This window comes from Tachypleus tridentatus, chromosome 6, assembly GCF_004210375.1.
Source record: "Tachypleus tridentatus isolate NWPU-2018 chromosome 6, ASM421037v1, whole genome shotgun sequence".
NCBI lineage: Eukaryota > Metazoa > Arthropoda > Merostomata > Xiphosura > Limulidae > Tachypleus > Tachypleus tridentatus.
This window is the reverse complement of record NC_134830.1, coordinates 95,371,841-95,393,796: the sequence shown is the minus strand read 5'-3', so window position 1 is coordinate 95,393,796 and position 21,956 is coordinate 95,371,841. Positions and strand designations below refer to the sequence as shown.

The window sequence follows — 21,956 nt, the reverse complement described above, 5'->3', positions numbered from 1 at the left end:
CACTTGACATATGTCATTCATTCATACCAACTTTTCATCTTTTTTTCCAGTCCCATGCCAGAAGATCTGGATTTTCCCAGCCTGTAGTTTCCTTAATTTCCTTTCTGGTTCATCATTCCTCCATAGCAGTCAACCAACATATGGTTTGTCTTAATGGGTTATCATCATTCCTATCCTATGTTTTCTCCCAGAACAACCTTATTTGCTTGGCTTTTTAAAGGAACCTGTGAATTTCTTTTGTTCTGGGCTATAATTTTAGTGGTGTTATCAGCCACTTTTCAGTTTACCAAATTTGATTCTGTATTCCAGTCACCAATCTTGGCAATTTTATTTCATTCCTTCCAGATTTCTCACCATCCCCAATCTGCCCCTCCCTCCCTTATTGGAACATCAGTGTGATCCTCCATGTTCTTATCCATCCTACATTTGAACCTCTGTCTTCATGTTCATTATATCACCTTTCCTTGAAGTTCCTCTTCCTGCTGATGTTGGAATATGGTCATCATCACCTGAATGTGTTCACATTTTGTGTTTGCTATGTGTTATTTCGTAGTTCCTGTGTTCTCCCCTTTCCTGCTTGTTCCTTTAAGTCCAAGACTTTAACTGCTTGAAAAGGTAATTCTACCTTTACAGCAATTTCCCTTCCCTTCATCACACTGTTATAAGTTTCCCAAGTTCCAACTGGTCAGAACTGTCAGATAGTATATGACATGTACTGCTTCATTCCTTGTCCATTTTTTTTACTCTACATGGAATCCTAACTTTTCTTGTTATCTTATCTTTTTTCTCTCACTATTGTTTTGGGTTGGATCTGCCATTTAATTCACATTGGCACATTCTTTTATTCCTACAGATGATCATCACCTTTTTCTTGTTTCTTCCTATCATATTTGTCATCTGATCATGTCCCTTGCTGCACATTTCTATCCTTCCTAATGATGATGATGATGAGAATATCATCACATCATCAGTATTAGTGTGCAAACCACTCCATATACCTTTACTTTTACCAGTATGACTGTTTCCTATTCTTTGCACCTTTGCTGAGCTCTTATCTCCATTGGTAAGTATTCTCCATTCTTTTCATTGCAGAGACATTTCTTATATGTTTGGATTCTGCTATGTGACAATGTATAAATAGTCCTAAACCAACACTGTAAGACTGAACATAAACTTTACTGGATGACTGAGACATTGAGATCCGATGTAATTTCCAGACCTGCCAGGTGTTGGCTGATCAACTCTGTCCATGTGCATCACAATACACTGTCATAACATGTCACATGATCATGTTATGCACAAAGTTTAGATGGGGTGTTTTGCAGGACCACTCATAGGGTGTATCTTGCAGTCTTTTTACTTGTTAACTATGTTTCATCCCAGACCATAAACTCATGGACTAACATGAGTAAAGCAGACAGTTACTTCTCATTTCAGATGATCTGGGACATTTGAGGCTTTTCCTACCATGAATATGATGTGCAATTCTAGACTCCATCATGTGTTGGTTGATGGATTCCATCAATGAGACCACCCTGCTTTTCAAATTAGGATATCACAGTCACCCATTGTACTGTCTCCAGTGCAGCAGTACTCTTAACTGTCCAACAGACTCTTTCTCTCTTTATTCTTTTGGAGTATAGGCATCTTTCCCACTTATCAGTTAGTAGCAGCTAGGGTAATGAACCATGGATACCTGTCCTCCTGAGTCTGTACAATACCACTCTGTTAAGAGTAGGGTGGTGGCTTTCTGCCAGTGTAAATGGAATGATGCACTTCCTACTACTAAAGACCGATGTACAATTCCAGATGCTGTCAGTTGTTGGATGTAGCACTCCAACATATATTGCATTTTGCCCCCTCCAGCTGAGGTATCCTCCTTTTTACTACCCCTCAGTGTGAATTCCTGTACATGGTGAGGGGACCTCCCAGAAAGGTTCTCTTCTTTTAGTTTACCTCCTCTAGTATCTAAATATCCACCCATGTGTTTGTCATGTGTGGCAACCCATGAAGGGGAGAAGAGGATCCTCGTGGTTGAGGGGTCCAATCCTAACACACCACTTTGGCTTTGAATTCCTGTAAACAGGCAGCCATGGAGTAATCCCCCTAGGGTACCAGTGTTGGATGTTCTCAACCGGTGTTGTGGACATTGAATCTGATGCTGCTGTTTAGGTATAGTGCTCACAAAACCCTGGCATTGCTGCAGTGTCCTTGTTTGATATTGTAGAGCATTCTCTCATAGGGTTCCATGGTTGGTGGGGCCAGTGGGCACTGAAATATTCTTTTTCTGCTATAGATCCTCCAAATAAAAATTTAAATAAAAGTAATAAACGACCATAGGTAAATGACCACATCTTAAGATTCTGAGCAGCAATTTTCAACATCTGTAACACCTGTTGTACCTCATTTTCTTATCCTATACTCTTTCAGACAAACCTTAAGGGCAAATGTCTTCCTTTTTCATTCAGAAGAGACTAGAGGAACTTGCTGGCTCTCAAAGTCAGTAAAGAAGCTTCGATCTGGTGACATTGGTGGAAAAATCCACATCTCAACACAGTGAACTCCTCTTGCATTCAAGGGCAATGGGGATATATCTATTGAGGTTACACCTCATGCTACTTTGAAATCACCACAAGGAGTTATTGTTGAGAGGGATTGGAAGAACATCGCTCGAGTCAAGAGTTTCTCCACTCAAGGAGTTTCCGCAGTGAGGTGTATCTCCACTCACAAAGATGGAATTACGATGCTGACCACTATCCTCATTCTGGTATTTACATCACCATGTCCACCTGCCACCATCAAAACAGGTTATCTTAATTGCAGGGGTATGGCCATACATTCCAAACCCTCTCAGATGTTTCCAGTGTGAGTGGTTCAGTCACTCAAAGACATCATGTCGTGGTTCCTTGACATGTGCTCATTGTGGTGGCAAGGGCCATGATGCCTATGAGTGTGAAACAGACCCTCATGGCATCAATTGCAATGGCTTTCACCCTTCCTACTTTCGTTCTTGCCCTAAATGGTTGAAAGAAAAAGAGGTGCAGCATTTGAAAATGATTCATGACATTACTTATCCTGAGGCTCGAAAGTTGCTGTCCACCACTTCATCTTGGATGTATGCTGCTGCATTTCATTCCACAACTACAGTGAAAGTGCAGACAGACCTCTCTGTGCCTCCAAAAGAATCGTTCTCATGACAGATGATAAGTCTTTTGACTTTCATGGTTAAAATATTGATGAATCAACTTCAACACCCATCTCTGTCCCTTACATACATTCCCAAGTTCCATTTCTTTTGGTTCTGGATACAGGCATTTCCTTGGATACATCTTCTTCTCCCACCCCAAGATGCAAAACGATCATTCGTTCACATCTTCAGTCACTGGAATCCTCTTCCAACAGCAAAGATCTGCCCAATTGACCCACAGCATGATCCATAGAGGTCGATAGACCTCCCTCGAATAAAGACAGTAAAGAAAAAAAACATGGTCATAAACAGAAGGGTCCTCCACCTAATTCGACTACACATAAGTAAAAATGGCCACCTTAATACAATGGAACTGTCGACGTTTACATTCTAATCTGAATGATATCAAAACACTGATTGCTTCCTACCATTTTGTATCTCTCTTCTTACAAGAAACATCTCTGAAACCTGCTGATACAGTCACCTCTCAGCAGTTTTCTTTGTACAGAAATGACAGGGTGTGTGATGGACGAGTGTGTGGAGGGATGACACTGTTGATTGATCAGCATGTGCCCACCGTGTCTTTGCACAGTCACCTTTCGGCAGTTTTCTTTGTACAGAAATGACAGGCTGTGTGATGGATGAGTGTGTGGAGGGGGTGACACTGTTGATTGATCAGCATGTGCCCACCCTGTCTTTGCCACATGACACATCCTTGGAGGCCGTAGCCATTCATGTTTTCTTGGGTCATACCATCACTGTTTGTTCTCTCAACCTGTTGCCTGGAGAGACATGTGATCAATCAGGCCTTGATGCTCTCATTGAACAGTTGCCATCTCCAATTTTAATCCTGTTGGACTATCATAGACATCATTCACTCTGGGGAAGTGCTGATATTGATAGGAGGGGTTGCTCTGTAGAGCATATGCTCTCTAATCACAATCTTTTTCTTTTCAATAGTGGTTGTTATACTTATTTCATGCACCAAGTCTGTCTTTTACTGCTGTTGATCTCTCAGCATGCTCTCCTTCACTATTCTCCCACTTTTCATGGAGGGTTGACAATAATCCACAAGGCAGTGATCATTTTTCTATAATTTTGAGAGAGACTGACCATGTTTGATACCACCCAACCCATGTGCCCCAGTGGGTGCTGGATCACACAAATTGGTCTCTTTCATTGCTCTTGCAGAACTCAATTCTGCCATCATCTGTAAGCCATCAATAGACAACTGTGTGGCAACAGTAATTGACTGTATTATACAAACAGCTGCTCAATGTATTCCTTAAACCTCGACATGTTTTCCATGATATCCTCATCCATGGTGGAATCCTGCCTATCACATGGCATGGAAGGCTCAAAAACAGGACTGGAATACTTTCTGTAGATATTCCATACTCTTGAACTACATTGCTTTCCAGCAGGCCCTTGCACATGCTCGGTGGGTAAGATGTAAAAGCCAGAAGGAATCTTGGATTAAGTTCACAATCAGCATATCTTCTACCAGTCATATGGGATAAGATTCCAAAGGTCAGTGAGCAGTATAATTCTGTTCTCCTCTTGATCTTACTCTCTGATGGCCAGGAAGTAGCTGATACCCAGAGCATCACCAATACTCTAGGTGAAAGCTTTTGCCAGGTATCTAGCACTTCTTCTTCCTCCACCTTCCTCGCCATCAAGACTCAGGCAAAGCAATCACCTCTTTCTTTTTGAGCTGATTATCACTATTACTATAATCATCCCTTTACACTGATGGAACTCAAACTGACCCTTCATCAATCTGGCAGTTCATCAGTTGGGCCTGATGATATATAGTATAAATGCTGTGCCATCTACCTCCTGCTATTCTGTCTCTTGCTATTCTTCTAATTGTTTTTAACTGGATCTAGCAGGAGAATGTTTTTCCTGATGCCTGGTGCCAGGCTGTTGTTTTACCTTTCTGTAGGCATGGGAAGGATCCCAAGATACCCTCAAACTAACGTCCAGTTGCTTTGATAAGTGTCTCTATAAGACCTTAGGATGGTTAATGCTCATCTTGTTTGATTTCTCGAATCAAACAACCTTCTCTTGTCCACTCAGTTGTCGAACATGAGGTATCCTGAGCAGCAGCTATAGACTTCCCTCAATCGTTTACTGAAGTGGGCCACAGCAAACAGCTTTAACTTCTCTCTCTCTAAAACCGTTTGCATGCACTTTGCTGCCAACAGGATATCCACCCTGATCCTGAACTCCGTATTTGTGAAGTTGTGCTGTCTGTGGTCCCTGAGACAAAGTTATTGGGGCTTATCTTTAATCATAAGCTGAACTTTATACCACACATCAAGCAGCTAAGAGTCACACGCATACAAAAGCACAGAACATCCTCTGTGTCCTCTCTTCCACCACTTTGGAAGGGGATCAATGTCCTGTGCTAAACATATATTGTGCTTTTATTCAATCGACACTCAACTATGCATCACTGGTCTACGGCTCTGCCAGAACCTCAGCCTTAAAGATGCTAAACGCCATTCATCATCAAGGACATCGGCTCTGCACTGGGATTTTCCGCACTTCCCCAGTTCAGATCTTACACACAAAGTCTCATGAACCTTCTTTGCACCTCCACCGTTTGCAACTGTCTTTACTATATGCTTCAAAACTTCTTTCGTTACCAAAGCATCCCACTTGGGGTTGTGTTTTCCATCCTCGGTGGGCCATGCTTTTCAGAACAGACGATCTGCCATTTCTCCTTTTGGCCTTCATATCCAGGCACAGTTGGATGAATTGGGTCTGTCCTTGGATAAAACTGCTGTATCCACTGGTCAGCCCATACTATCATGGCTTCTTACAGTCTCCAAATGATACCTATCTTTAAGTCATCTGAGAAAAGCAGACACTCCCAATTGGAAATACTTTATGTTATTTGCTGAATATCTTTTGAACCATCCTTCCATTCCTATTTATACAGATGATTGGAAATCAGGAGACTGTGTGGGCTCTGCCATGGTTTGTTGTGGTTTGGTGGTTGTGCATAGAATCTCCTCTACAGGTTCTATGTTCACTACTGAACTGTAAGCTGTTTCTCTAGCCCTGGATCACATAGAAGATAAGCAGTACTCAAACTGCACTATTTATACTGACTTGCTTAGTTCTCTACAGGTCCTGTTCTTGCCAATATTCAAAACCAACTGCCCTGTTTCTCTGTAACGTCTACTTCTATTCAATTTTCTGGATACCAGGCCATATTGGTATTTGTGGGAACAAGCTCACCGACACTGCAGCTAAATCTGTCTGCTCTGGTACTATCACTGCTGTGCCTGTTCAATACATGGAATGTGATCCTGTATTCAGGGCTCAGCTCCATGCCAGCTGGCAGTCGACTTGGAGTGAGCAATGTGAAACAACCTTTTCCAAATTAAACCCTGTATTGAACTTTGGCCGTCTTGCTTCCGTAAGGATCAGAAAGAGGAAGTTGTTCTATCTAGACTACTCATTGGTCACACAGTTTTTAACTCATCGTTTTCTTTTATCTGGAATTTATGCACCAAAGTGTAGTCTGTGTAACACTCAGGTCACAATAAGCCACATTTTACTTTCTTGCTGTCGTTACAATTTTCAATGATGGCACCATTTTAAACATGTTTTGTCCAAAGATTTGTCCATAACATTAGACAGTATTATTGGTGATGGTGACACTGTTCACCCTGGAAATGGTTTTAGTTTTTAAAGGCCATTAATCTTTTAATGCCATTTAAGTTTTTAATTTATACATTACACTTTTTTAATGTGATACCCTTTAAGAATCTAAGTCAATCTAGTTCAATTTGAAATTAAAAATGGCCATAACATTAAATAACTTGAAACCATGACTGGAAAGGCCAACTTCAGGTAACTAATGCTGCTGTTTGAACTACCCATTAGTCATCCTGGTGAGTTATTATTAAAATTTTGCTGCCTTTTAAAACTTTTATTCCTTTACTTTTTTTAAATGGCCATAACGTCAAATAACTCTGAACCAGGACTGGAAAGGCCAACTTCGGGTGACTGATGATGGTTTTTGTATTTGTTGGTCTTTCTGGTGAATTATGATAATTACAATAATGCTACAGAAAGTCCTTTACAACTTGTATTACTGTAGTTTTCTCTTAATGTTGTAGACTAGATGTAAACATTTGTTTTATGCTACTTATATTTTTTGCTTTTTTAAACTTTGTTTTGTTTTACCTTAATTTCCTTTTATGACTTTTACTAAATTTACTTAAATTTTAACTTTTTACCAGATGTTTGGCGCAGATAGCCTGGGTGCTTTGTGCCATGAAACACCAAATCAACCAACCTTCCTACCATCTGCTAGATGTTGATTCCTCGTAAACTGTGTGTTGGTTGGAGCCAGACCAGTCACACAAATCCTCACAAGTGTTTTGATGGTTGTCCTTCTACTACCACACACTAGATGGTAAATTCCCAGTGCCACCAGGTTTTGAACTAAAGATATATCCCATAAAGCTGTCCCTCTTCCTATCATCTACTGGACGTTAATTCCTGGTTTTAGTTTTAAATGGACAAGACACATGATTTCCTACACAGGTATGGTAGGGTACCCTCCTCCTACTGCAGACTGAATGAAAAATTCTCAGTGCCACCTAGGTTTGGATGGGAGATGAACAAACTCCTGGGCTCTCCATCTTCCCACCACCTGCTGGATGTAGTACATTCATAGTGAATGTGGTATAGATTTAGATGGAGGTGTGCATATGTGGAACTTGGTTCTTGTTGTGGAAGTTCTTCTTCCTTGCCAGTACCCGTTTTTAAGGTGAAAGGTAGAAGACTCTCTCCCTATCATGGACCTGATGTATAATTCCAAATGCCACCAGGTGTTGGTTAAGTTCAAACTCCCATTTATGGTCTGCTACACCCTAGCCACTCTACACCAGGAAGTCTTATTATTCCTTTAATTTTTTTTTTTTTTTTGAGATCCATGCTTTGTTTCCACCCTTTTGGTTACACATCACTAAAAGGTGATGAGTACACCTGGCTCATCAAGGTTGCAGTCTCTTATGGATGTGCTGTTTTTAATTCCTTCTCTCATTCCATGGTTTTCCTTTGAGCAATTCCTAAAGGAAATCATCTTTTCATTGGCTCTCAATGTGGGATTCTAACTTTTTGTGAGAGAAGATAAAATATTGTATTGGAAGTTTACATTTACCTAAACTGAAAATGCATATCCAGTGGATACATACCTCTGTTCACATTTCCCACCTGTCTTCCCCACTGCTGATGTAGATTGTGTAATTAGCCAATCTTGAAGTGGTTAAAAGCTGCAAGATTAGAGAGGACACTAGTTACAATAGAGATGGTGTCACACTCCTGTCAGTGTAAGGTTGCTGCATAATTATTTACATGTTAATATGCATGTATCTTAACATATGTGAAGATGAATGAGAATGTCAAGACTAGTTGTGAATAAAAATGTGCACAGTATAAGTCAAGAAAGTTATTTTTGTAAGAGGGGGTAAATAACTATTGGAAATACATTTTCAGTATAGGAAAATTTTAACTTTTTGACAACTGAACAATTAAACCTGTATCTAAAATATATATACATCCATTACATAGCTCATTCAGTTACAAGGTGCTGATATAAAAACAAAATTATACAGTACTGTGCAAAACTATTAGAGCAAAGTCAAAAATTAGATTTCAGGCTATTTTCAAAAACAACTGAATAATCACAGGTGAAACATCAACTTTTATTAATCTTCATATTTAGTGCAACAGAAACTCAGTGTAAGTTCACCAAATAGTTAATATTTTGTGTGGCCCCTTTAGCTTTAATAAGTACAGACAGTCTTTCAGGCATTCTTGCAACATATTTAATCAAAGTGTCCTTTGGAATTTTACTTCAAATGTTTCAAGTACACTCCCCTTAAAGTTTCTTTGGAAGTAACTTTTGATTTGTCAAGTTTTTGATCTATAAAATCACAGACTAACCCAACTGGGTTGGGATCAGGATTCTGTGAGGACCATTGCATCATTTGAATGACTCCAGCAGCTTCTTTCTTAGTTAAGTAATTTCTACATAGTTTGGATGAGTGTTTGGGGTCATCACCTTCTTTGTGGTAGAATCCTTTAGCAGTAATAGACAATCATGATCTGATGGTACTTGTGTTGGTCCATTATCCCATCCGTTTTGAAAATATCTCCTGTCGCCTCAGTACAGAAACACTCCCAAATCATCGCACTGCCTCCCCCATGCTTCATGGTAGGTGCTATGCATTGGGGTATGTACCTTTCACCTTTTCTCTGCTGCACATACAATCTACTTTTTAAACCAGATATTTTAAACTTGGAATCATCCATGCAAAACACCCTTTCCCAACCATAAACAGTCCAGTTTTGTACTTTTTAGCAAATTTCAGTCTTTTGACAACATTTAGAGATCAAAGCATAGGTTTGTTTTAACTACTGCACCACCAAATATTTCGTTTTAAGTCTTCTTGATAGTGTAGATCTATATCATTTAGTACATGGCCATTTATCTCATGCTTGATATCAGTGGTAGTCTTTCCTCTGTCCTGAAGGTTACATAAATGACGATAGTTAACATAATTATCGCTGAGTTTAGATGTTCTGCATCTTCCTTTACTATTTTCAAATTTACCTGTCTTGGTCTCACAATCTGGGGTGTACTTGACTGTGTTTGGAGAGCAATTCAAGTATGTAGTAATTTGTCGGAGAGCCCAACCAGCATTATATAAAGCTGTTATGCAAACTCTTTGCTCTCCTAACAATCCTCTGTGCTTTTTTCGCTGTGAAATTACAACAAAATTTAATATGTAGTGTTAAGTGCTGTTTGTATCAAGGTTTATCTGTGCAGAACAATTAAATTGATTTCTTCTAGCAAATACAAGTACCATATGCTAGCTTCTTTTGAATAGTTGAGGTAGTGCTTGGGGTACCATGACAGTTATTTCAGACCCTAAATTTGATTAGTATGTTCATTCAAATAAAAGCCTTATGACATGACCTTGGTACAAGTATAAGGGAATTCTAAAGAATCATAAGTATTATCACCTTGACTTATTCAGTTGTCAACAGGGATCAATGAGGCATTACCACAGTGTAGAATGAATGACAAAATATCCTCTTGTCCTAACACTTTTGCACAGTACTATATGCATGAACAAACTAAATAATCAAGCTTATCAGATAATTCAGCTTGATAACACAGAATAATTTTTTTTTCATTAGGAGACATGCAAAGAACTTGTAAGGGTCTTGCAAACATGGTATTTTTTATACATATCTGAAATGTATGTGGTATTTTGATGTGCAATTGTATATGGATATACAGGGTGTTCAGAAAGTCACTGTGCGCATATATATTTATTAACAGACATGCTTCAATATAGAATACAGGAGGTAAATATGAATGACAATTATAAACAATGTTGAAAGTGACCCCCATTGGCATCAATACAGGCTTGGATCCTTCTTATTTTGTTTCTAAACACCGCTATCAGTTGCTGGCTTGAAATAGACTGAATAAAATATGATAACAAAACTGCATGGTGACTTTCTGAATACCCTGTACTATATGGTTCTATCTTCTGGTATTAGTATAGTATTTGTTCAGAATTTAATATTTGTACTGTTGAAAAGACCATTGAGTTGATTTTGTTTTAACTACTTTTATTCCTTCCTTTTTCTCAAGTAGATAATAACTGTTCTGCCTGTGGATAGTATGTTTTGTAATATGCATGTTATGCAAGGATATCAACAAAAGTGACATTCAGTGAAAGTTCAGGTGATGCTTATGTGTTTCAATGGTATTGACAAACGTTAACATGAATGGTATCTACATCCTCGGTGGAGTCAGCAGATAGCCCAATGTGGCTTTGCTATAAGAAAGCAGATGCCTACATCCTAAGAATATTTTTTATAGAATTTTGTGTATGGTATTATAATCTCTTAGTTAATTCTCTATCTTTCAAGCTGTCTGTTTGCAATTGTTATATTATCCAAGGAAGAAATATTTAAATAAAAATTTTTATCTACATTGCTTTGTATCATAAAACACTTTTTTGATCCAAATCACTCAGTTTAATTATTCTTTTTTATCCCTATATGAGCTCCTGAGTTAAACACAAATTACATACTTGAAGTATAAGTATTGCTGAGACATAACCAAAACTCATACCCTTAATCATTTTTGCTTTACTAAGATATAAATCAGAAAGACACACCCAAATGCCATGCCTATCTATCATACCCTATCTTTCAAAAAAATGTCAATAATAATTTTCTCTGATATTTGCTGTTGGATAACTTATAAGAAACATAAAGAAAACATTTTAATTTAATTAATTTCTTATAAGACTAGCTCATTCTCACACACGTTTATGAATTATTCTGCCTAGAGTTTCATTATTTACTATTACCAGGTCACCTCAACCAGCAAACAGAATTATTTAAACCGTTTTATTGTATAATTAGAAAACCATTTAAATCATAATACATTTTTTATCTGTTGTGTGTGTGTTGTTATTAATAATGCTAATAAAAACCTTACCAAGAAACCTGGGTGACATGTACTAAAACTTCAGGAACAAAAAAAAAGAACAAGACCTACATGTGATCACAAAATTTTTGTTTTTTGTGTATATTTTTATTTGTTTACAATAAAATATCTGATTTTTTTGTGTACAAAAAACTTATAATCTCTACTAAAAGTGTGCCAAATATGGTGAAGATACACATACTATTTTATGCCAAGCCTGTTGCAAAAAAGTTAATTACATGTCATTACAAATAAATATTGTTTCATTGTATTTTTACACATTTGTATCCAGTCCTGTTCTTTCTTAAACTCAGAGTTAGTTCATAATACATATTTTGTTGAACTTCCTATTATTAAGCAGACATATTTCATTGTTTTAAGGTTAAGTAATTTTAAACTGAATATGCCATAATATAATTGTGTTGTTGACTGCAAGATAATTTAGTTTAAACATTTTACATTTAGATTAAGTGGTGTTTCACCATTTCGGGGTGAAACAGATAAGCAGACAGAAGATAACATCGAATTTATCAGATACCAATTCGAGAATCTCCATGCTGAAGTGACTCAAGAAGTTACACGTTTTCTAATGTATCTCTTCAAACGCACACCTGAGTAAGTTTATCATATTCACTGACAATTACCTATTGTAATGTAAATAATTCTTCTTTATTTTATATTCCATGTTAGTATGTACACACTGTTTTTGAGAGTATAAATTACACAGGCCTTTCATATGACTGACTTATTGAACACTGCAGAACTTATAATATTATATATATATATATATATTTCAGAAAGTTATGTATATCTTAATATGATAATTTGTGCAGGAAACGGGCAACAGTTCAAGAGTGTCTGGAAAATAAATGGCTACTTCCAAGTGAATTTATAATGAAAAAACGAGAAAATGCTATTTTTCTCTCTCATCGACTACATGAATTTTCAGAAAGTTTCCACAATGAAAAACAGTCATCCACACCTCAAAAGCTCCTAAATATGTTTGGCATGTCATTTTCAAGGTAAGGAACAAATTATGTATGACCATAAAAAAACTTACTGTTTATACAGCTTTACTTTTGTTAGTATATTGTGTAAGATTTATAAATGGAAAATATGTATCAAAATTTCCTGAAAACTGTATTGTCTAATGTTGTGACTTAGAACTAGAACCTTAGTACACTGTAGAAACACAGAGTACATTCATTAAAACTTTAACAGAACACTATTGTTTGATAGCTCAAAAAGAGAAATGAGGTAAAAGTACTATTCATATGTATATTTATAAATTTAAAAATTCCATTATTAATAGATATTGGTACAATGTTTAAATGTACACATCTTTATACTGTGTCATTCAAAAAAAATTATTTGGCTCCTGGGGCATATCCTTCCTTTGGCATCCCCCCTGTTAACAACTTTAAAAATTAAACACACAAAAATATATATTATATTTGCAAGTAGATTTTAAATAGTACAGTGCAGTACTGTCATAAGCAAATTGGAAATAAAAAAAATGGAGACCATTAAAAATTCAGTGAACAGGTAATACTGCATTTTATTTTATACAAAATATACAGTAAATCCAGTCTCAACACTCAATCTGTTCTTCAAAGGTAAATAGAGAGGATTAACAGTCTCTGCTTTCAAGTCTTAATTTCTGCAAATTGATCAATGACCTCATCAAATTTACCTTCTTTGCATATTCATGTTAAACTGAAAGTAAAACCAGATTGTCAATCTTGTCTGACTTATGATCATGCGACAGAAATTGACTGTGATAGTTTACTTAATTAAAACAAAAATGTCTTGCGTTGTGTTATTAATTGCTGCAAACCGTTTTAAGATAGCTCATATAATAGAGAATTTATAAAATGTTATAATTGGGTGAATAATTTATGGACACCCTGTATATTTTGAATATTTATATTTTTTGTATGCTTTAGTAGTTGCTTCTTTCTTTACAAATATTCTGTAGTAATCTGAAACTCTGGATTCATACAATGGACTTTACCTGAGCATGAATAAATATTAGTGGGGGAATCTAATTTTGAACTACACAAGTTACATTTATAAATAAGATATAGGGGGATAAACTACTGTGTATTTGTATTAGATTGTTAGTGCATGATTTCACATGGCCTGTGTTTCTTTTACTGTTAATAAGCATACAACTATATGTTTTCTGGTCAGTGATTAATGACATAGTGTAAAGTTATGTCACAATATATTTTTTCATTATAGAATGTAAATTCACAAAAAAATTAATTTAGGCTCAAAACGTTCAATAGTTATTACATTTTATGTGTGAAGTATCTCTGTTGTGGTGACGTGTACAAGTTATTAATTTTTATGAATGCAAATGTAGAAGTGGCAGCATGCTGCAAAGTACCAATTTGGTGTTTTCCATAATTCTTTCTGTGATTAATACTTTTGTGAAATTTGTGCAAATTTGTTCTGCTTGGATGTTTTGTGTTTACTGATTTATCAAATAGAATTCTGTGTAACACATTTGTCTCATTCTACTTGAGTCAGCAGTTTTGTTCCTTATCTTGTAGATGTCAAATATCACGAATTGATATCTAACCATACATACCTTCTTGCCAGAAGGGAAAAAAATGTTGCAAACTTAGTTTATAAGTGACATGTCTAAGAATGTATAAAAGTGCCAATTATACATTCCAGAAATAAAGTATAACTATCACTGCTTTATAAAACAAGCATTGATAGTGTTGTTGTCTATATCTCTTTGGTAAGCAAAATAATAATGCAGCAACTATTCATCACATATTCTGAAATTATACTGAAAACAGTTGCACCTAAATACAAGCACATGATGTGGCTGTTGTGAATAAAGGGCTTGGAAATGCACTGGATTTCCTTCACAAACTGTGTGAAAACCCAGGTGCCATTTGTTTTTCCAAAAATGGATGTAACTGATCAGCATCATACAGAAAACACAATGTTTCAAGACTCGCCACTGATATGCTTGGATTATAGAAACAATAACTAGTCACATAAAACAGTGTATTTTACTGGACATGGGGTTTTCTGTCTGCAGATTCCTTTTATATGGACTTGTATGAGAATTGCCAATATTCTTTGCAACTGCTATAAGCTTTGTATCACACAACACACAGAAGCTAATTTTACTATCATAAAACATATGTTTGGACAACCCAACGCTCTCTATCAGATTGTAAAATATAAAGGTTTAAGCATGTATTGTGTCAAATGATTTTGGTTTGGACTTTTTAAAGTTGTCTAACAAGTGACTTTGGTCACTAGCACTTGTATACCAGCTGAAGTTGTTGGTACTATACATGGAAAAACATCTATTTGAGAATCAACTGTATGGATGGTCTTCTTCATACAAATGTGTTTTTTCTTATAGCAAAGCCACATCAGGCTATCTGCTGAGCCCACCAAGGGGACTCGAACCCCTAATTTTAGCTGTAAACCAAGACATACCGCTGTACTAGCAGGGGGCCCTTCATACAAAGGTTTATGTTTCAAGTAAGGTATGCTTACCTTAGATTGACCACGGAAGTCAGAGTGACATACATACACTATCGTTATATTACTGCTTCATACAGGGGCAATAACAGGAAAGAGGTTTACACACATGGTCTCAGTAATGTGGTTTCTAGGAGTGAAATGACATAAGAAGCTCAGGCTTACATGACAAATTTCCATCCTTAAAGTGGCTTAAAGTGCTGTGAAAACCATTGGTTGGTTATGAACATTTAGTGTACATGGATGTAAAACATGGTGAAGTTATGTTCAAGGTTAAATAGATTTTATAGTCAATGTTACAGTTCTCATAATTTTTGGGATAAGGTATAGTATATGCAGTATTGACATCAATGAAAAAGTCCAGAGTAGAAATCATTCATGCCTTCTAGACCAGTGGTTCTTAACCTGGGTTCAATCGAACCCCAGGGGTTCAGCAGAGGTCAAGGCACACACACTTTGTGTGTGTCCATTCCGTTCACCCCACTTGTATGATTCGTAACGTCATGCTCCACTTGGCCATCATTGGCTGCGGCTGATCACGTCACATCACTTGGCCTTAATATCTGTGCTACAGGGAACTTCATGCGCTTAGCAGTCGACTTGTGACTGTGGTAATCATGCATCATTTGTGATTTTTTCCTTATCTTTCAATCCCTTCATACTAACTATGTCAAGCAAAAACAGAAAGTGGTTGAACAAATACGTACAATATGGATTCACGTGTATAATGGAACATGATGGGAGTCAGTGTCCTCGATGCATGATTTGCAATACCAAATTGAGCAATTCTAGTCTAGCACCAGCAAAACTAAGAGAACACACCCTAAAGCTGAATGGAGATGGGAAACACAAGAACACAATGCTTGCTGAATTCAAGGTAAAGAGAGCCAGGTTCAATGAAAAGGCTACTTTGTCTGTTCTTGGCTTTGAACCCATCAACAAACCAATCCTCACAGCATCGTACAAAGTTGCGTACTTGATTGCAAAGCAGGGCAAACCACACACCATTGATGAAGCACTTGTAAAACCAGCTGCATTGAAGATGGGAAATATCATGCTGAGAAAAGCTGCTGAAAATAAGTTATCCCAAATTCCTCTTTCAAATGACACCATCAGCAGCAGAATAGATGACATAAGTGATGACATCTTGGCTCAAGTAGTTGCAGATCTGATTTCAAGCCTAGCAAAATTCAGCCTTCAACTCAACGAGACCACCGACGTTTCCAATCTAAGCCAGCTTGTTGTATTCGTGTGCTATGTGAAGAATGAGATAAAAGATTTTTTATTTTGTAAGCCTCTTACAACAACAACTAAGGCAGCCAACATGAAGAAACTTGTGTATGACTTTTTCAGAGATAACGATCTTTCATGGGATATGGTTTCTGCAGTTTATTCGGACGGAGCTCCAGTCATGCTGGGATGAAACTTTGGTTTTGGTGCACTGGTGAAAGCCGATGCACCATACATTATTGTAACGCACTGTGTTCTGCACAGGTATGCATTTGCAACAAAAACCTTGCCTTCAAAACTGGCAGAAGTATTAAAAATTGTAGTGGAATGTGTGAAATTTGCGCGAAATAGTGTCCTGAAGCATCGCATCTTCAAAGAGCTGTGTAATTAAATGGGCTCTGAATTTGAGGTTCTTCTGTTCCATTCTATCGTTCGGTGGTTATCTCGGGGAAAGGTGCTGAATCGTGTTTTTGCCATGAGTGTAAAATTAGCCCTGTTTTTGCGAGAGCACCAACATTGTCATGCAGATTGCTTAGAAAAATCTGAGTTCATTCTCATTTTGGCGTATATGGCCGATATCTTCAATGCTCTCAATCATCTCAACCAACAGATTCAGGGCGGTGAAGTCAATATCATCAAAGCGGAAGAAAACCTGAAGGCTTTTCAAAAAAAGCTACCGTTATGGAAACGACGAACAGAGAATGATAACTTCGCAAACTTTCCCCTGCTGGACGACTGTGTAATTAAGATCGAAGATGTGTCTGAAATTGTAGACATTCCTGTACCTGGGGAACTGAAGCAAGCAATTGCCATGCACTTAGATGAGCTCACAAAGTCTCTCGACAGATACTTCCCCACCAGAGAGTCATATCCAGCATGGATGAGACAGCTGTTCATGTTTAGTGTTGCGACAGCAGATGTCAATAATGAATACCTTGACGAAATCATTGAACTTTAGCAGAGCCAGGTTCAACAGCAACTTTTCAGAACAACAATACTCTCAACGTTTTGGTGTCACCAAATCGTAGCGTACCCTCTTATTGCTGAGAAAGCCCTTGAGATACTCGTACCGTTTGTTACAACGTATCTTTGCAAACAATCCTTTTTGAGGATTGTAGACATACAAACATAGAAAAGGAACAGACTTTGTTGCGAAAATGATATGAGAGTGGCACTTGCCAAGGTGAAGCAGTGCATTTCTGAACTTGTCTTTGAAAGGCAACAGCAAAAGTAACATTAATTTGCAGTAAATATTCATTAAGTTATGTTTTTGTTTTTATGTGAAATTCATGTTTTGTTGCTTTTGGTCTTTGAATACAGTGATATTGTGTGCAACTGATGCATGGTTCATTTTGTGCACTAATAAAATATCTACTTATGTTTTGAATTTGAAAAAAATCATATTTTATTTTTCTAATTACGAAGGGTTCAGTGAATGCAAGTACGAAATTTCTGGGGTTCAGTACCTCCAACAAGGTTAAGAACCACTGTTCTAGACACTTTTCTTTAAAATGGTTTTAAAAATGTTTCAAAATAATGGTCCTTTAATTCACTACTTTCAACCTGGAACTTGTTCTGTTATATAATTTCTTGCTATAATTATATCTGGGTATAAAATATAATGATACTTATCCAAATGATTACATGTGTATATGTCCAAATGTGTTAAAATGAAACATATTTGCTGCTATTCATGTGATGTTGCTTATTTTCATGAGGATATACTTCTGATTATTTGAATTATTGAAGAAAGGCTCAGCTGACAGCATTATTTTATACATATTAACTAATTCTTAGAATAAATAATAAAGCAATGTTCTTGGGAAAATGTCCTCCAAGTTCTTATTTAACTTAGCTATCTTCTAACTATGTCTAACAAACAATAACTATTAAATCATGTTTTATATAAAGAACAAATATTAATACATTTTACTTGTACTTTCAACAGGTCAGTGTCTCTGGAAATGGACACTTATGATGAATTTTAATTACCATCCTCAAGTCAGGTAAAATGCAGTTTTAATTGTGTTATACATAATTGATAAAGTAACATAAAAGCTTGTATTATTGTAAATAATGGTGTAAGTAATATAACTGAATGGTAGTTTTTCTGTATTTCTAAAATTTATGTATACAGAAAATTACATTATATAAATTTGCAAAATCCAGTTTTTGAATTATTTATAACATTGAAGAATTATTGACTGGTTATGAGAGCAATAAATAATCTGTTGCTTGAAATCACCAGTCAATAACTGTTTTATTGTAACGTCCTCCCTCTTCTGTTTTAAGTTTTACTAAAATCTAATTAATTAGTGCTGTTACAAACTACAATTAGCCTACATCCCCAGGACTGCATGTAAGTTTAACATTTCGCTAAAGATTTTATCATTTTAAGAATCAATGATAAATAAGTTTTACTAATTTTTTACCTTTTGAGATTTTGCATTGCTATATCATCATATTGTAACACGTATAAAGTACACACCTGTCTAACATCAGCATAAAATATGCTCAGAATGTTGATGACATTTCAAATGTTGTTTGTGGATTAGGCCTAAATGATTTTCAATTTATTTTCACTGTGTTGCAAAAAACTGTTATCTGCAAAGATTTGCTCTCTAAACAACTCTAAAATCTTATACCATATCTCCACATTCATTTTAAAGGTTTGAGGAAACTGTGTATAATTAAAAATAAATAATTTCATGTGTTTTTCACTGTGTTACAAAATATTGTCATCTGAGATTTTTTAACTAGCTTCTCTATACAACATTTAAAATGTTTCATACCATATACTGTGCTCTTGGACCAATCATGGCAAAGAATTCATTGTAAGAGGTAAAAAATAATTTATTTTGTGATTCTGAAACAAGTTAGCTGTTAATGCTTTGGTTATACTAGTGACAGAACTACAAAGTTTGTATCTTTAGATTTATTGAACATTCTGTTAATAGGTAAAGTTATAGCAGACTTCATATTGAACAAAGTATATTTTATTCTTTCCATGATTAGCAGTGCTCACATTAATTAGATTTAGATAACATATTCATATTGATTCAGTTTACTTTACCCCTGAAGAAGAAAGGTCCACCTTCTAAAGGTATTCAGGTTATAGGGTTTCATATAATTGTGTGGAATCATTATATTGTATCAGTTAATTAAATATTTAGTTCATTTAAAGCATACGTTACAATCCAAGAAAAAATCTAAGCTGTATATAACTGGAGAGTCATACCCTAATATGCAGAAAGACAGCTGTAATAAATTGTTGTAGGTGTAGTGAAAGAGGTAATACATTCTGTGAATTTGAAATGTAGGAAAAACACCAGTAACTGAAGATAAATATTACTGATGGTAAAGTGAAACAACTGTATTGTGACATAATTAGAAAAATAATTATGTAAATTACAGAGCATAAGTAAAATAAATTTGTATTTGAAAAGGAATGTTAAATTAAAGTACATTTTACTAAAAGTGAAGATAAACTATGCATGATCAGCAAGATCTGGAAGAAACATTGGCAAACCATCACTAGTGATACTTGACTCTTTGAATAAGCCAAAATTGTTTTTTACAGTCCACCTTTTTCTGTAGCTGACCAATCAGGAAATTGGTTAGCAAGTATCTGGAAATATTTCTACCCTATGTGATAGTCTTCCTTGGGCAGAAGTACTATCTGCTCAGGAATATCAAAGGCAACTAAAATTAAAAAAGATTTCTTTCAACTACATGTTATGTAGAACTTACACATATACAGAATAATTAATAAATTAAAAATAACAACTGTAATACTACAAGAAGATAGAAATATATAGTATTCTCATATACAACATACCATAACAGATAAGAAATGTATATGTAGTATTTACATACAACATCAACAAATTTTTATGTTGACAAGGTGATGTGCCACTACCTTCTATAAATATAAAAAAAAAATTAAACTTTCCACACTTATATGTTTAATTGTTAGTGAAAAACATTTAGTAATCCTTAACACTATATAGACTAGATATACTTTCACAGGGTCCCTAAAGGTTTTTCTATATCCATAGTAAATAAAACGAAATTTAAGAGTAACAAATATTTTTATTACTTGCTTTTCGAGTTTGTACGTCATGCTGTGTCATAACCTTCCAAATGCATAATTCTTCTCATGATTCTTGGCATGTTCATATTTTACTGACATCACAACAAATTGCAAGGTTAAACATCTCTTATGTGATGTCATTTTAGTATCTTCTGACTGAATGACAGCCAACACACTACATACTGGTGCCAGTGGTTAAAAAGAGTTGACTCCTCAAAAGAGCCTTCAGTCCCTTTTGGGGAAAATAATTCTAAGATCAAAGTTTGTTGTCTGTTTTTTTGTTTTTTTTAGGTATTTAAGATTCATTTGAAATGTGTTTTAAAAAAAACAAAGTTATTTTAATGAGTAATCACCCATTCATTAGTGGAACATTGAATAATGTGGCATGCTAAATATTAGGAGATATTTTATGCTGTTTCAGTATTTTCTACATTATTATTACTTTTACTTATCTGAAAGAAAAAATTAATGCTAATGAACATATTACTTTCACTATATGTAGCATTAGTAAATTTCACAGCTTTAAACATTCTAAACATTTCTTTCTTTTGATTACTTAGTTTTAAAGAAAACTGAAGCATTACATATTTGCCAGCTGAATTGTACAGAAGAAAAAAACAAACTCTGGAGATCATGTTTGTCAACTTTTGCTTTCAACTTGCTCTTACATTTTGATGATTTTTTTCTGTGAATCCTGTAGATGTTTTCTTGGTTTTTAACTGGAGTGAAAATTAACTCTATATCATTCATGTTTCAAGCATTTGGAGCCCATTGAATGTATTGTTTTTTGAACGTGAAAGTAGAGCTTTGTTATCCTTAGGATGCACTCCATATTTTAAAAGTGTATTAAGTTGTAAAGTTACATATTATTCTATGTGTAAAATTTATTTCCTGATCAAGGTAACTAAAATTATTATCTGTACGTATTTTATCTTTAAATTTTGTGATCCCAGAGAAATATGCTGTTAATCATTAATACATTTGGTTAAAGAAATCAGATCCTTTTACTTGTTACCCATGTTTTGTTTTTACACATTTTAGAGCAGTTACTATTCATCTCAAAAAAGTAACATTAGGTCTTTATGTACATGTTAAATGAAATAAACAGCAAATGTTTATGGAAAAATTTTATCATTATTTGTTACTACGTGAAATCTCAAAATTGGATATAGTTTTCATGTTTTTAAAGTTTACCTGGACTTATGAGATTGCTATTTGCCATTGAAAATGATGGTCCTTGTAACAGTGTATTCATTTTATGGTAATCCAAACTTACATTTGCTCATAATTATCTAAACAAGATATTTATATATCTGATTGCACAAAGAAATTTTCCAGTAACTCATGGAATGAAAACATGATTAAAACTCTTTATTTACTGAAATACAAGC

At 35.5% G+C, this 21,956-nt stretch overlaps 1 protein-coding gene across 1 annotated transcript; it reads left to right on the top strand.

Annotated features, from left to right (window-relative positions):
* The first annotated feature begins 12,177 nt into the window (after window positions 1-12,177).
* Window positions 12,178-21,691, top strand: LOC143253089 (protein Obscurin-like). Its single transcript, XM_076506311.1, has 4 exons — window positions 12,178-12,341; window positions 12,560-12,748; window positions 18,421-18,478; window positions 21,126-21,691. The coding sequence occupies exons 1-3, from the start codon at window positions 12,316-12,318 to the stop codon at window positions 18,458-18,460; spliced, it is 255 nt and encodes an 84-aa protein (XP_076362426.1). The 5' UTR covers window positions 12,178-12,315; the 3' UTR covers window positions 18,461-18,478; window positions 21,126-21,691.
* Window positions 21,692-21,956: the final 265 nt, after the last annotated feature.